The sequence below is a fragment of the Aspergillus vadensis genome (assembly GCF_003184925.1).
Source record: "Aspergillus vadensis CBS 113365 unplaced genomic scaffold BO88scaffold_12, whole genome shotgun sequence".
Classification (NCBI taxonomy): domain Eukaryota; kingdom Fungi; phylum Ascomycota; class Eurotiomycetes; order Eurotiales; family Aspergillaceae; genus Aspergillus; species Aspergillus vadensis.
Window position 1 is genome coordinate 525,401 of NW_020292050.1, and position 13,351 is coordinate 538,751.

The 13,351-nt window shown below is 48.3% G+C and overlaps 4 protein-coding genes across 4 annotated transcripts; 3 read left to right on the forward strand and 1 right to left on the reverse strand.

The window, feature by feature from the left end:
* Positions 1-2,573: 2,573 nt before the first annotated feature.
* On the reverse strand, positions 2,574-4,033 carry BO88DRAFT_389184 (UbiD family decarboxylase; the record flags this gene model as incomplete). The annotated part of the gene is made up of 6 exons (XM_025704904.1): positions 2,574-3,050; positions 3,118-3,415; positions 3,467-3,528; positions 3,584-3,736; positions 3,806-3,872; positions 3,942-4,033. 6 exons carry the CDS (start codon positions 4,031-4,033, stop codon positions 2,574-2,576), a joined length of 1,149 nt encoding a protein of 382 aa, XP_025562656.1.
* Positions 4,034-6,094: 2,061 nt separating this feature from the next.
* On the forward strand, positions 6,095-8,167 carry BO88DRAFT_366282 (purine-cytosine permease family protein). The gene is made up of 2 exons (XM_025704030.1): positions 6,095-6,813; positions 6,871-8,167. Exons 1-2 carry the CDS (start codon positions 6,397-6,399, stop codon positions 7,996-7,998), a joined length of 1,545 nt encoding a protein of 514 aa, XP_025562657.1. The 5' UTR covers positions 6,095-6,396; the 3' UTR covers positions 7,999-8,167.
* An 822-nt stretch (positions 8,168-8,989) lies between these two features.
* BO88DRAFT_415427 (uncharacterized protein) lies at positions 8,990-9,556 on the forward strand (the record flags this gene model as incomplete). The annotated part of the gene is made up of 1 exon (XM_025708202.1): positions 8,990-9,556. One exon carries the CDS (start codon positions 8,990-8,992, stop codon positions 9,554-9,556), a length of 567 nt encoding a protein of 188 aa, XP_025562658.1.
* Positions 9,557-10,616: 1,060 nt separating this feature from the next.
* Positions 10,617-11,144, forward strand: BO88DRAFT_415428 (uncharacterized protein; the record flags this gene model as incomplete). The annotated part of the gene is made up of 1 exon (XM_025708203.1): positions 10,617-11,144. The coding sequence occupies one exon, from the start codon at positions 10,617-10,619 to the stop codon at positions 11,142-11,144; it is 528 nt and encodes a 175-aa protein (XP_025562659.1).
* Positions 11,145-13,351: the final 2,207 nt, after the last annotated feature.

The following is a 13,351-nucleotide window of genomic DNA, read 5'->3' on the forward strand; positions in this document are numbered from 1 at the left end:
TATAGTATGTTACCCGAGACATTGATGCAACAATTCCGCAACCACATAAGACCATGCAGAGTAGCTCTAAATATCAACTGGGGACATAATATGGGCTCCTGTATGCTTGCCACTCCACCGTAGTTTTTCCCCGACCGTTGTGTTCTCATCTATTGGTCCCGTTCAGGATAGAGACTGGGACAACATGAGCCAACTTCAAATAGTATACAAAGTTCGACCAAGAAATTTATAAACTTCCATCATGTAAAAGCAACTTTTAACAACTTCCTCATAAATATCTTGCACTATCTTCTCATCAGAGGAAAAGTCACTTATGACCGGTCTAGTTACCTTTCTAACGAATATACTCGACTCAGCACACAATATCTCAGCAAAACTCACCTAATTCAATAAACGCTGTCAATTAAAATAAACCTATTCTCCTCGAGTAAAAGAACTAACTTAACTAGCCAACAACAAACCAAAGGAACACACAATGCCGTCCCATCCGTAGTAGTACCTGAGTAACAAACCCAAACAACAAACTAGTAGTAACCGCACAGGCAACAACAACAGCAACACCAAACCTACACTAACTACTAAACCAACTAGCAAACCACACTAAACCCAAACCAACCCATACTCAAATACTATCTACCACACCAGCATCACAACCGCCAAGCTCGCCCGCCAAGTGATTTCCTATATTAAACACCCACCACTAACAACCCAACTACGCATTTACCGAACCGATCTAAAATCTCACCAGTCACCACAGTCCACACACCCCTGGTCGCAGTTCGCTTCGCTTAACTCCCGTGCAAAGAAACTATCCAAGCTAAGCCAAGGCGGAGGAAGGAATATTAGTTAGGAAATTGTTATTGATGAGAGGTGGGCAAGCAATGTACCGAGGCTACTACGGTCTACCCCTGCAGTAGTACGGAGTAGATAGATAGATACTAGTAGTGTAATAATTTGTGTTAGACGAACAATACGAGGTAGGAAGTAGTTCGTGTCGAGGAATACTAACTAATACTGAGTTTGTTCTTCTGCCCTGGAAATGGAAAGTTAATTGGGGATAAGAGTGTCTCACTTACATGCATCCTTCGCTCTATCCCACTATCTAGTAAATAGGTAGTAATGAACAATAGGAGGAATAAGTAGTAGCTACGGAGTTAACAACCGGCCAATAGAAAAGTTAGAGATAATCAATCCATGCCGTGACAGAGCAAGCATAGCACAGCACAGCACGGCACAGCCTGAACTCAAAGACAAAGTTTATAACAAAACAAAACAAAAAGTCAATTAGTAGCATCGGGTGAAACTGACCAGTTGTGTATTAGTGCGAGCACTGTGTTGTGTTCTACGCACTGCCCGACTTACCCACTAACTAGCGTTAGATGTTTTCACCGGCTACTAGCACTAGCTATATCCTGCAGAAATATTAGATTGATAATTATCTGCCGTTCAAATCTTCCGAGGTTTTTCTGTTGAAGTCGGAACTGACTAGGATGATAGGATCATGCCATAGAAAGGCAGACATGGAACATCGGACACTAAACTGGAATTGAAATAAGCCTTTGTGGGTGTATCGCCAAGGTTCCTTGGGACTTGGGAGGTGTGTCGGAGTCTGTCAGAACCACTAATCGTGTTTGTTTGGTGTAGGTTTGTAGCCGACCCGACTACGACCCGCTCCGGCTTGGCAGAGTCTGGGACTTTCAGCTGAGCCAGTGCAACTTTGGAATTTCTTTTCAGGGGGAGGGATGGGTTTGGGTTGTTGTTTATTGCACAGCCTCGAAGAAATAGAAAGTAAAATTATATGTCATTCATACATCATTAGGTATGATTATGTAGGGTCATGAAAGCTATATACAAGAAACATAGGGAAATTATACATGATGAGGTTCGTCTCGTCCGAATCGGATCTGGAATGTTTCATCGGAAAGAAAGTGAGGAAGAATGAGGGGAGCCACAGCACCGACCACCACAACCAGGTGAGAACCTCGTGGCCGGCCGATCGCTAGAATCCCCCCGGCCGAGTACGGGGGTGTAAGCCTGCCTCAGCTCCGTGCCTGAAGGTCCTTTCCAACAGAAGAATCGTGAAGACAGAGTGGGCAACTCGGTAGTCCACACGTTACGTGTACTATCGTCCCTGGTGGGACCGTGGACACAGTAGTGTAGTTGATTACTTAAATCCGACGGCCGTGGCTGGACGGGTAGCTGTGACGGTGGAACTGATCTACCTTTCACTTGCTCAAAGTGATCGGAGACAGTCGATGGAACGTGGATGCGGCCCCCGCGTGGTTTGGATGATCGGGGCCCCAGTGGTGCTGAGAAACGTCACTGTGCTTCAGATACAGCGGGGTTGTTGGCAATTGCGCTGCACGAACTCTTCGCGATCGCTGGAGCCTAAAGGGGTTCAAATCCTGGCATCGAGATAGGGGGTTTTGTTTCGTAAGGCTGTTTGTGTGCGATTCAGGGGTCTTGTCTCCGCGGTCGGGAGAGGAAAGGCGACTGCCTTCCTGGGAGGAACTCAAGGTCATAGCGACTGCTCATCGGCTGTCGAGACGATCCATAGGAAAATCATGGCCTGATCAGTCCTTCTGGATGACAATCTCCGTCGTTTTCCTGATGATGAAGTCATCATGTCCATTCGCCGGAGCCCACTCTGTGTTGTCGCTACCGGTTGATGCGGTCGACTTGTTGGTGACATGTCCCACCCCACCCATTTCAATAATGTTCTCTTCACTTTCAGTGCGTGTGATTCCGTCCGCGCGTCCGGTTCGAGTATCGTAAATGGTAGGCATGTTGCGAGTCGACCGAGAATGCACCCCCGATTTCCACCGTGCATTCGAAGCGTGATCGGTTCCGTATTGGGCTTCGTTGTATCGGCCTTTGTTGGTGTATTGACTCGTTCGCAGGAAGGTAAGTGTCGATCTCGCGAGGCTCCAGACGAATGGCAAGTTCGTCACGTACATGCCGATCGATGCCTCCCGCAGGTACCAGAATTGGTAGCTATCGTCGTAGATGTTGTAGAATGTGAAGTATTTGGAAATGATGGCACAGGCGATCTGAGGGGCAGAAGATGCAAATTAGTGACTAGTCTGGGGGCCAAAGCCAAATCGGGCAGGAACGCACCACCACAATACCCATGGAGAAGACCACGATCACGGGTAATTTGGTCTTCCAGGGCATTTTGGCGCGGATGAACATCGGCAGTATGACGCAGAGAATGAAAATATCGGAACTGATGTTGAAGACGCATTGTACCACTTCGTAGCGAAAGTAGGTGCTGCACTCCTTATGGGGTGGCGGGAGTGTCCAATATCCGGACAGGGGGCGACAGTTCAGGAACAGCACCAGCTCCGTGGTGATCCAACCGATAAGGGTGTATCCGGCGATAATTTTCACCAGCCGGTGCTGCCATAAGTTCGACCTGGAAGTGTCCGTCAGCAGTAGCTCAGCGTGGCTCAGAGAATGCACCTACGTTAGTCGGAAGTGCACCAACAGCATGCAAGCCTTGAGAGAATAGATGGTGCAGAGCTGGCACTGTATAGACCATCAAGTTAGGCAATGTTGACCTAGAATTGGGAAGTAACCATACATTCTCCGAGGCAAACTCGATCTTGGAACCTCTGACTCTTGCAGCAATATCGGAAGCTGAGAAACTGTAGTACAAACTCGGAGGTTCATACAAATTGCTACCTCCTCCTTCGATGATATAAATGTTGGTAACTGCGAATGCCGTGTAGAACCCCTGCGACCACGGACAGAGCACGTTAACGGATGGTTAAGGGTATGACACAGTGCAGTGCATGCTACCTACCACAGCGACCACCATGAGATAATCTTCGACCTGGAATCGAAATCCCAGTCGCTTGTAGCGGGCAAACCTGTATTGTTGTTACTGATAATGCCCACGGAGGATAGGCTATCTATGAACAACAAAGGGATGTACATACAGTCTCACCAGGAACAGCAGAATAGCAATGCTGTACATGATCCAGGTCTGCACGACCAGATCATGCGGACTGCCGCCACCATCATTGGCCATGATGAATTCTATGGGAGCGCAACGAGAAGCAAGAAGGTCATGGTCCCAGAACTATTCTGAACCTAAAGTACGGGGTGGCTGTTTATGAACTTCTAGAACCTGGCAGGCTATCAAGTCCGGGGCCTGCCAAACTTAGCCTGTAGCTAATTAGGGCTTTAGATTGGAGTATTGTTCGGGTAGGAGTTAGCATTATTAGCTTTCTCCTTCCTATGGTTCGTGTGGCCGCTCACCCTTGGGTGGCGGCACAAGGAGTAAATTGGGACGGCTGAGTGGTTATGGGGCATAACGCGCCATCAACGCTGAATAATTTCATTTATCACAGGATTCGAATCCTTGCTAGACTGCATCCCTGCATAAACTAGAAAATTCTGCACAAAGTCTATTTGTCAAAGCCGGGAGACCCGGATTACAACGTGCGTCGAACACGAGGTAGATAGACTCAATAGTACCCCAAATATTGTTTTCCAAAGGTGGAACAGAGCTACTCTAGTTGTGAGGTTCTTGATCATGTCTCGAATAGCGCCAGCCACAAGGCTGGAAAACATCATAGATTCGGAAATTCTCCGGCGCTTGAAAAGCGGGTTTGTGTTTCGACTTCCAACATGGACCTCATCAGGAGATGACCGGGGTCCCCCGACTAAGCTTCGGCTACGTATTGTGCACCCACCGTGACGGCCAGTCAGAGGGATCGGAATGCACGAGCAGGCCAGTTTGCCACGTACAATCGTGTCTCCTGCTTGTTTCCTCACTTTGATCGAACCATGAGGTGGAAGGCAAATCGAGGGCCTATCTAGGATCTCGAATTTGCCGAATTATAGATTAAATGCGTGGCCATCCTCCACTCCTAAGGGCCACCGGCGCAGAAGCCAGCTGGTCTCAGGTGGAGATGGATAGGTTGACTATGTAGTGCCGTTAGTAGACAGTATCGGAGCTGCGGAACACCGAAGAGACTTTGGCCTAGTTAGGCTTTTCTTCGGTCCTCCAACGGAGGGGTAATCCATCGTGCAAACTCGGTGACTCGATGAGTACGCGTTCATTATAAGAATGGTACGCTTATCTCCGAGAAGCCTCGCTGAGTTTTAACGTTAGTTGTCCAGCCAAGGCGTATAAATTGTCTTCCGGCCAAATTGGTTTCGTAATGCAGCCCCGAAGGAGGGGGAAGGCTAAAAAGTTTGAAGGGTGACTGTTAAGCTACTGTGCAACTGCTACCGTGCTACCGTGTCGAGACCCAGACCAAAGGCGTGGGGAGCTGGATTATGGCGAGGAACGGACCAGGCAGACTCTCTCAGACTCTCACAGTCGACAATGGAGGAAAACTGGAAAAGAACGGAACGACGGCTAGACTTTCCGCTTCGCAGAGCGGGGCACGTGCTCCACTTGGATCGTGATAAGGACGGGCCATGCACTGCTTGGAGACATAGTCAAGTCTGCCTATGAGCCATTTAATATCGAGTCAGGTCAATAGAATTTCCGCTTAATCAAGGCCTTTAATATACAATCTGCACCATAGGTAGCTGAAACTCCGTCGCAACCGGAGATGATGCTGTAGCCTAGAACTAGCTGGAATCCATCAGCCCATGTCCCTCGAGAGTATTTGCCCCTGGGCGGTGGAAGGACCCCGGCAGAATATTAGTCCCCAATGAGGGCATTTTGCTAACCCCAAGACAGTTTAGTGTTGGTCATGTCATCAACTTCAAATCAGAAAAGGTTCCGGGAGAACTGGAAAGGGAAAGCCGGGGACAGTAAAAAGAGAGATAAGCCTTCCAGATGAGAATAGTAATCGCGGCATAATCTTCATGACCCATGTCCAGACCCTTTGAGGTTCATCCACGGCAAGGGTGATGACCCAGGGAACACCAAGGCTAATCACAATAAGATGGTGCCCAGCGGGATCGGATAGTAAGAGGGAAATGATTTAATCTCGTTGCTTGAACCGCTAAGCACTGCGGGTGCTCGAGCCAAGCATGGATGCTGCCGCGCGGGTCCTGTCATTGGCGGGTGACTGACTTTTTGTGGCCAAAATGAAGAAAAAAAAATTTCCCAAAAAAATTATACGGCGAAGCCCAAGCAGGAAAGTCAGAGGAGTCATTCTCCGCCAACAACTTCCCATATTCGCCGGATCCAACTCTACCTTAGCTTAGTCCCTGCTCTAGTGCCAACTGCGAGGGGGGCAAAACTCCTCTTTATCCCCCATCCGGCCCTGAGTTTTCTTCCCGCCATGCAGCTGGGCTTGCATTAAATCCTCCCACGTTCTCTTCAACGGCTGCGTTTCGATTTCTGGAACTTGCGGCCTCAACGTCTTTTACTCCAACCGAGGATCCCTTCCTGCGCCAGCTCGCAGACCCTTTATCACTACATCCAGCATGGCTGATACCATGCGCGACGAGGAGAAGGGCCACCGCGCCGCTCCTGCCGTAGAGTCGGTCTCGTCTCCCTCGGAAACCGGAAAAGAAATGGCCTCCTTCCCTTCTTCAGGGAATGCCTGGACGAGGCTCAACGCTCGTATCCAGTCCATCAAATTCCTCGAAAGCCGCGGTATCGAGCGTGTCCCGGAATCCGAGCGCCACGCTGCCTCAGCATCCAATTACATGCAAATGGCTTTGCTTTGGTTCAGTACCAACATCACCGCTAACAACATTGCAATCGGAATGTATGGGCCACTGGACTATTCTCTGAGTTTCGTTGACTCGGCACTCTGTGCGGTGTTTGGTGCTTTCCTTGGTGCGGCAGGCGTGGCATATATGGGAACTTTTGGACCGCAGAGTGGTAATCGAACAATGGTAAGCAACGTGTCACCTTATAGAGAAAGTCAAGTAGTGCTAATCAAAAACTTATAGGTCGTCGCAAGATATTTCATGGGCTACTACCCGAGTAAGATCGCTTGTCTTTTGAACATTATCATCATGTTGGGCTATGGAATGATCGACTGCCTCGTGGGTGGCCAGGTGCTGTCCGCGGTTGCTGATGGTGGGTTGACGGTGGTGGTGGGAATCATCATTATTGCCATCATCACGTGGATCGTTGTGGTCTTTGGTATGGCGCCTTTCCACGTGTATGAGCGATGGGCCTGGGTGCCTCAACTCATCGCCATTTTCGTCTTGGTCGGCAGTGCTGGCCCGAAATTCGACACCAACATCAAGACTACTGGCGACCCCCAGACCGTCAACGCCAACCGTCTCACCTTCTTCTCGCTCTGTCTCTCCAGTTCCATTGCCTGGGCCCCTGCTGGCGCTGATTTCTTCGTCTACTTCCCTCCCACCACCTCGAAATGGAAGACCTTCACCCTGACCCTCTTCGGTGTCGGCCTTGCCCTCTCTTTTGCCAACCTTATGGGCGTCGGCCTCGCTAGTGGCACGCTAACGAACCCATCCTGGGCGGAGGCCTACGACACTTCTGCTGGAGCCCTCATCATCGCTGGATATGACGGTCTCGGCGGATTTGGCAAGTTCCTGGGCGTTCTCGTCGCCCTGGGTCTGATTGCCAACAACATCCCTGGAACCTACTCTGCCACCCTGGGCTTCCAGATCATGGGCCGTCACCTCGGCAGCCTTCCCAGATGGTTCCTCTCCTGTGTTTGTGTGATCATCTACACTGCCTGCGCCCTGGGTGGCCGGAACCACCTCTACGATATCTTCGAGAACTTCCTCGCCTTGATGGGTTACTGGGTAACCATTTATCTGACCATTGCTCTGGAGGAACACCTCATCTTCCGCCGCACCCGTGGTTTCGACTGGGATGCCTGGGCTGACCGGTCCAAGTTGCCCCTCGGTCTTGCTGCTCTGACTGCGTTCCTGATCGGGTGGGCGGGTGCGATCGTCTGCATGGACCAAATATGGTATGTTGGCCCAATTGCCAGGATGGTTGGTTCGGACGGCGCGGACCTGGGTATCTGGGTGGGTGTGTCTTGGGCGATGCTGGTGTTCCCGCCTCTGCGGTGGTTGGAGCTGCAGAAGATTGGTCGGTAAATTCACTCTGCATTGTCCCGGAGAAAAGTAAAAAAGAATAGAAGTTATGGGGAGCCTGTGTCCTTCTGTTTGAAACATGAGGGACGATAAAGATGTATGCCTAATCGATGCTATATAACGGATTCTTCCGCACTAGATAATGTGTTATGCTATGAGCAAAAATATCAATATACCAATTTCAATTCAACATAGTCCAGAAACAACTATCTATAATAAAAGGGAAAACACACACACACACACACGATATCTATTCATGACCACACACAGCATGATCTCCAGACCAGCCAGTTTTTTTTAGTTGCACAAATTGATATTCCCGATGACCGCCATTAAGGAATTACGACGATGTTGGATACATCACACACTATGGAGTCATAGATTTTCCAATTTAACTTTGTGACAAAGAGTTTGATGAATGTGAACGGAAGATCCCAAGTCTGCTAACGGGGATAATAGGTTTCTTTTTGCTGATAATTTGTTGGCTGTGTTCCTGTTAATTGAGGTATGGGGGTGAGTGAGATGAGGTTAAACCCACCATTCGTGAGGTATGTGCCGGTGTTATTGCCGTACGGCTCGATTACGCCTCGTCGCCTCGATTGCCCGCAAGGAGAATAATTTCACAATGGCATAAATCCGTCTTCAACTTAAGCTACATGCGCATGAAGAAGGCACCCACCTAGACTTCCTGCTGTTCTACCGTCCTGGGAAGTTTTCAGATGGAAAGTAGCGAAGGAGTCTCTTACGAAATAACGGATAGGATGGCTTATGCCCAGATGAAAGGCGGGTCATACACGATGATGCCTCGTACGCGTGATGAAGGAGACCGAAAACCCTATAAAGAACCCTATAAAGACCCGGCGAACATCTCTCGCTCTCTTTCTTGCCTCGATATAGATCACCATCAAGCTAGGTCTTCCCACGGTGCTAGATATACTACCGATCTGCCCAATCATTACAGCTCTCCAATTGAACATCCACACCCCTAACCACAATGAGCGTCTACACATACAACATTCTCAACTTCGCCGACACCCTCAAACGCTCGTTCGAGGAAAAACTCGACGAACAGGGAAATGTCACCAAGCGCGGGTTCAAGCGCGGCGACTTGAACGTGCTGAGCACATTACACCAATGGATCCAGCCATGTCCAGAGCTCCGGGGCGACCTCTATAACGCAGATCTTATCATGTGCAGCAGAAAATATGGACCGGTGTTTATTGCCGTTGGGTGTGCGGCAGCCGATATAATGCTATCACCTGACGGGCAGGCTGCCGACTGGGCTCGAGAGCGCGTTAAGGTAGTATGTGGTTTACTGAGAAATAAGCTACGACGTTTGTTCGCGGATAAGAAAAACAAGCCGCGTGATGGGTGGCCGCAGTACGGGGCTGTTATTTATGGGCAGGAAATATGTGTCTTCAAGGTGGATCCTGAAGGTGGTGCACAAGAGGTGGAGTTTGAGGGGGAGAAGGTGCATGATATTCTCTGGGGGAGGATTATACGTCTTTTGGATGGGATTGTTGAGGAGTTTCAGATCCCGGATGAGATGGGGACGGAGTAGTAGTACTGCTATTTGGGGGGTTTTCAGGATGATTCGGAGATATGTGCTAGGTGTGAATTGAAAATCTTAACCATCGCTCTAAAGGCTACGTGGATATGTAGTGATGAATATGTGTAAATGTAGAGTATGTGTTTGTACTCACTTGAATGATTCCTAATTACATGTATAGTATTTGATACATACTGTATACGTGAGTGGCCTTACAGTTTTACCAACTAGTGTAGAAACAGATGAGACAGTTTTCGAACTCGGTTTCCAGCAACATAGGGAGACCTGCATAAAGTGACTACAGGGAAACATGCATGGTCACATACAAACCGATGCTTTGGAAGCCAGACTCTAAACGATGTCCGTTGGCATGGAATCTTCCGGACCCTCCAGCTGTATTTGCAGGGTGGTTAGAAGGTTCCCTCTGTAATTCATACTGTTATGGGGGAAGGTACTGATTTAGATTGGTGCACTGGATGAGTGGACTCATTTTTTTCATTGGTAAGCATGTTGTGTTGGGCAGAAAAAAGCACGGCTGGCGAGCCTGAGAGATTGTTTGGTCTTGTTTAAGCTGGGTGGTAATGTCTGAGGTAGATTCCGGTTCCGTCAACGTACGTGAAGAACTTTTACATAGTATGTGACATACAGTGCATATTGCCTTGTATGTAAATGAGACCCTCTGGGTTGTTTCCAACTATTTAGCAGATGTTATCTAGGGAATTGGATTTCATCCTGCTCGGGGCACAGAGACTAGAAGCTTATGAGCGCAAGAGGAAGGTAATTGACGGAGACAAATATATGATAATACTGGATACTATATGGATTATCAAGAGATGTAGCGATGCTATCCTCAATAACTTATTCTGCACGTGCGTCTGGAATGGAAGAAGGAACTTAACATATAAGTAGGCCTGCGACCCCTTCATCTAGTCTGCCTTTTCTGTGTATCAGACCGGCAATTGCTCTCTCACTGGTATCAACTGCAAGCTTCGTCCACCAATCCATCGATCTCTACCCAATTCGCACACACACACATACACTATATACTGTACTATATACAGCATCATCCACCATGAATACCCCAATCCTGGAAACGGCAGCCCCTGATCATGGCTATCTCAGTCTACTCTCGCGCCTACTTCAAGAACAGTGGGTAGAACGATTCGATGGACATGGCTACGTCGATGAAGCAGGCTTTGAGAAAGATGACCTGCGCTCAGTGATTACAAGCGACCACAGTTACCCGTCCTTCACTGGCCGCAATGTCCAGTATGAAATGCTTGTTGTCACCAGCACGACCTATAGTTGTCCAGTGTTTCTGGCTATTTCTGGTCCCGAACACGCCGATCAGAATGAGTTGATGGCTCTTATACGTGAAAATTTCAGACGTGGTGTTTATTCCCCAGGTGCTGATTGGCCAAAGTTCGGGGCTGTGCTTCGTGGACACAACATTACCTTGGTACGGTATAGACGGAATGATACTTTGAGGACCATGGATGAGCGCAATATCCTACATGGTATTGGTGCTTCCTTGGGTGATCTTGTCAGACACCTTCCGATCGCTGATAGGACTTTGGATAATCCGTATATGAGGAGGTGAAGATGCAGCGTTCTAGTCAGGAGGATTAGGATTGAGATTGTGGAGTGTGTGCCAGATTTGAATGGAAATGATTGTGATGGCTTGGAATGCTATTTGTTCCTTTGGCAGTAATTAGACGTAAGCGTAGAGCACATGCCCTGCATTGATGAACTCATCAGAGGTAGTAGATATAAAAGATTCGAGGGCAGAGCGTACAGTCTTCAGCGGAAATCCCGTGACGGAAGGACGGAGATCACCATTTGGGGGTGAAGGGTGGAGCGGGGTTGAGTTAAGTAATTAAGGGTGTGGAGTGGAGGGTGCATGGGAAACAGCGAGGGCGCTGGAATGCACACCCCATATGTGAGAGCAGCAGTGGTGACTGACTGGTCAGGCGCTGGGTGAGAGCCCCGTGACACAACAGCATGCCCCGAGCATCGAACTCTGCATTCTCAGCTAGGTCGTGGTATCAATGTATGTAGGCGCTGGAGGGATGTTTGCTGCTTTCTCTTATCATCGGCCGGGTTGTTGAACAACAGCGTGTACTGAGACACCCACACACCCTGACTAAGGGGTGGCCAGTCCGTGATTTAAGAATGTGTATTTCTTTTTTACGATTCTTTAGGCCTCTTCTAGGTAACTTGTCTTATACAGCAAGGGCTAGAAGCTATTTCAAACCGTATTGAAAACCCCGAGCCTTGGTTCAATAACGTTTTTTCAGGGGACAGAAGCCACCTCGATAGCCAAGTAAGTATGTATATGTTTGGGTACCCTGGTATCCAGAACCAAGTCTTATAAACCTCGCCCGTTACTTAGATACCAGTATCTATGGAAACACTCCGGGATATAGGACGTAATCGACACAAATCACCTCTATAGGATGACGAATACTGCACCTGGTTACACTCCGCTTCGATCCGAGCATGACGACTGTTAAAGTCTCCAAAGAATCATCTTTCTCAGCATAAGGTGTATTGTTTAGCGACCGGTCATCGAATATCTTGCCAGGGAGAACATATATGCAAATACATTTAGGGTGATTAGAACAAAGCAAGATTGAGGCAGATTTCGCGAGGGGATCTTCTAGGGAAGGAGGCCTACTTTAAGCACCACTGGAATCATGAGCTGTTGGCAAGATTTTCATCGCTTGGGAATTCGAGACCCTACAGCAGCTAGCCTACTAACCATAGCGCAGACCTGAGAAATAGACTATGTGAATGTGGCTATTCGTATTCGCAAAGGGTTGTCTGGATCGATTAATCGCAAGCTGGCGGCCATGACACCCCAACGCTAACCATAAGTACTGAATAGTGTAGGTACTAGAGCCCTGGTAAAACATACTAACTACCTAGTGGCTAGTGCACTTTAGAATGTCTTAGGTGAGATCCCTGCATTCTCGACGAGTTCAGTTACGACTAGTACCTTGTGTGTTCCTGAGATGCTTTGATGTGCTACAGACGAATTTGGCCATGTGCGCGTTGAGGCTAACAGCTGCTCGAGCCATCAAAATAGATGGTTAGATCACGTCAGCTTAAGCTTTTCCAAGAGTTGAGAAAAGGTCTGGTCAGATTTAATGTGTGGTCGCACGAGACACGTCGGAGGATTGTCGGGTAGGGTTCAGACCCACAGCAAAATGACGGGTCTTATCCCGGCGAACACCAGAACGCCTCAGGCGATCCTACGTTAACAACGTTACGTTGCGAGATCCACTTCAATCTCCCAGCATTTAGTAGTATAAGTAATTTAGGCTACATCCATTACCAATCAGGCCACACAGCCTTTGCTGCGTTTAGGCTGGCTTCTTTGTATAATTTCTGAGTAGGTATTGCTACAATGTAAGAAGGAAATCACCAGCTACCTTGTCCTTATTTTTGTATGCTTAAATATTACAGACCTGCCCCATTAACATAGCCATAGCCGGGGTTCTAATTTCTTATTGGCATGACTGTACTGCGCAAAATAGCGTTGCCTATGGCCTCAGCCTTGCCCTAGCGGCTGCAGTAGTAACTATACTAGCAGCGGTACTAATCCTAGTTGGTGAGTACTTTTGCTTATTATAGATTACTGATCGAAAGAAGCACTATTCCTTAGTAAATCATGTAGCTCAAGATGACCAAATAATATGCAGCGATCGGCAATCACATGAATCTAATATTGAAAGGGCGAAGTGTTTGTTCTGCACAGTAAGCCCAAAAGTAAGCGCCCAAAAGAAATATGAAGTAGGCTCCGAC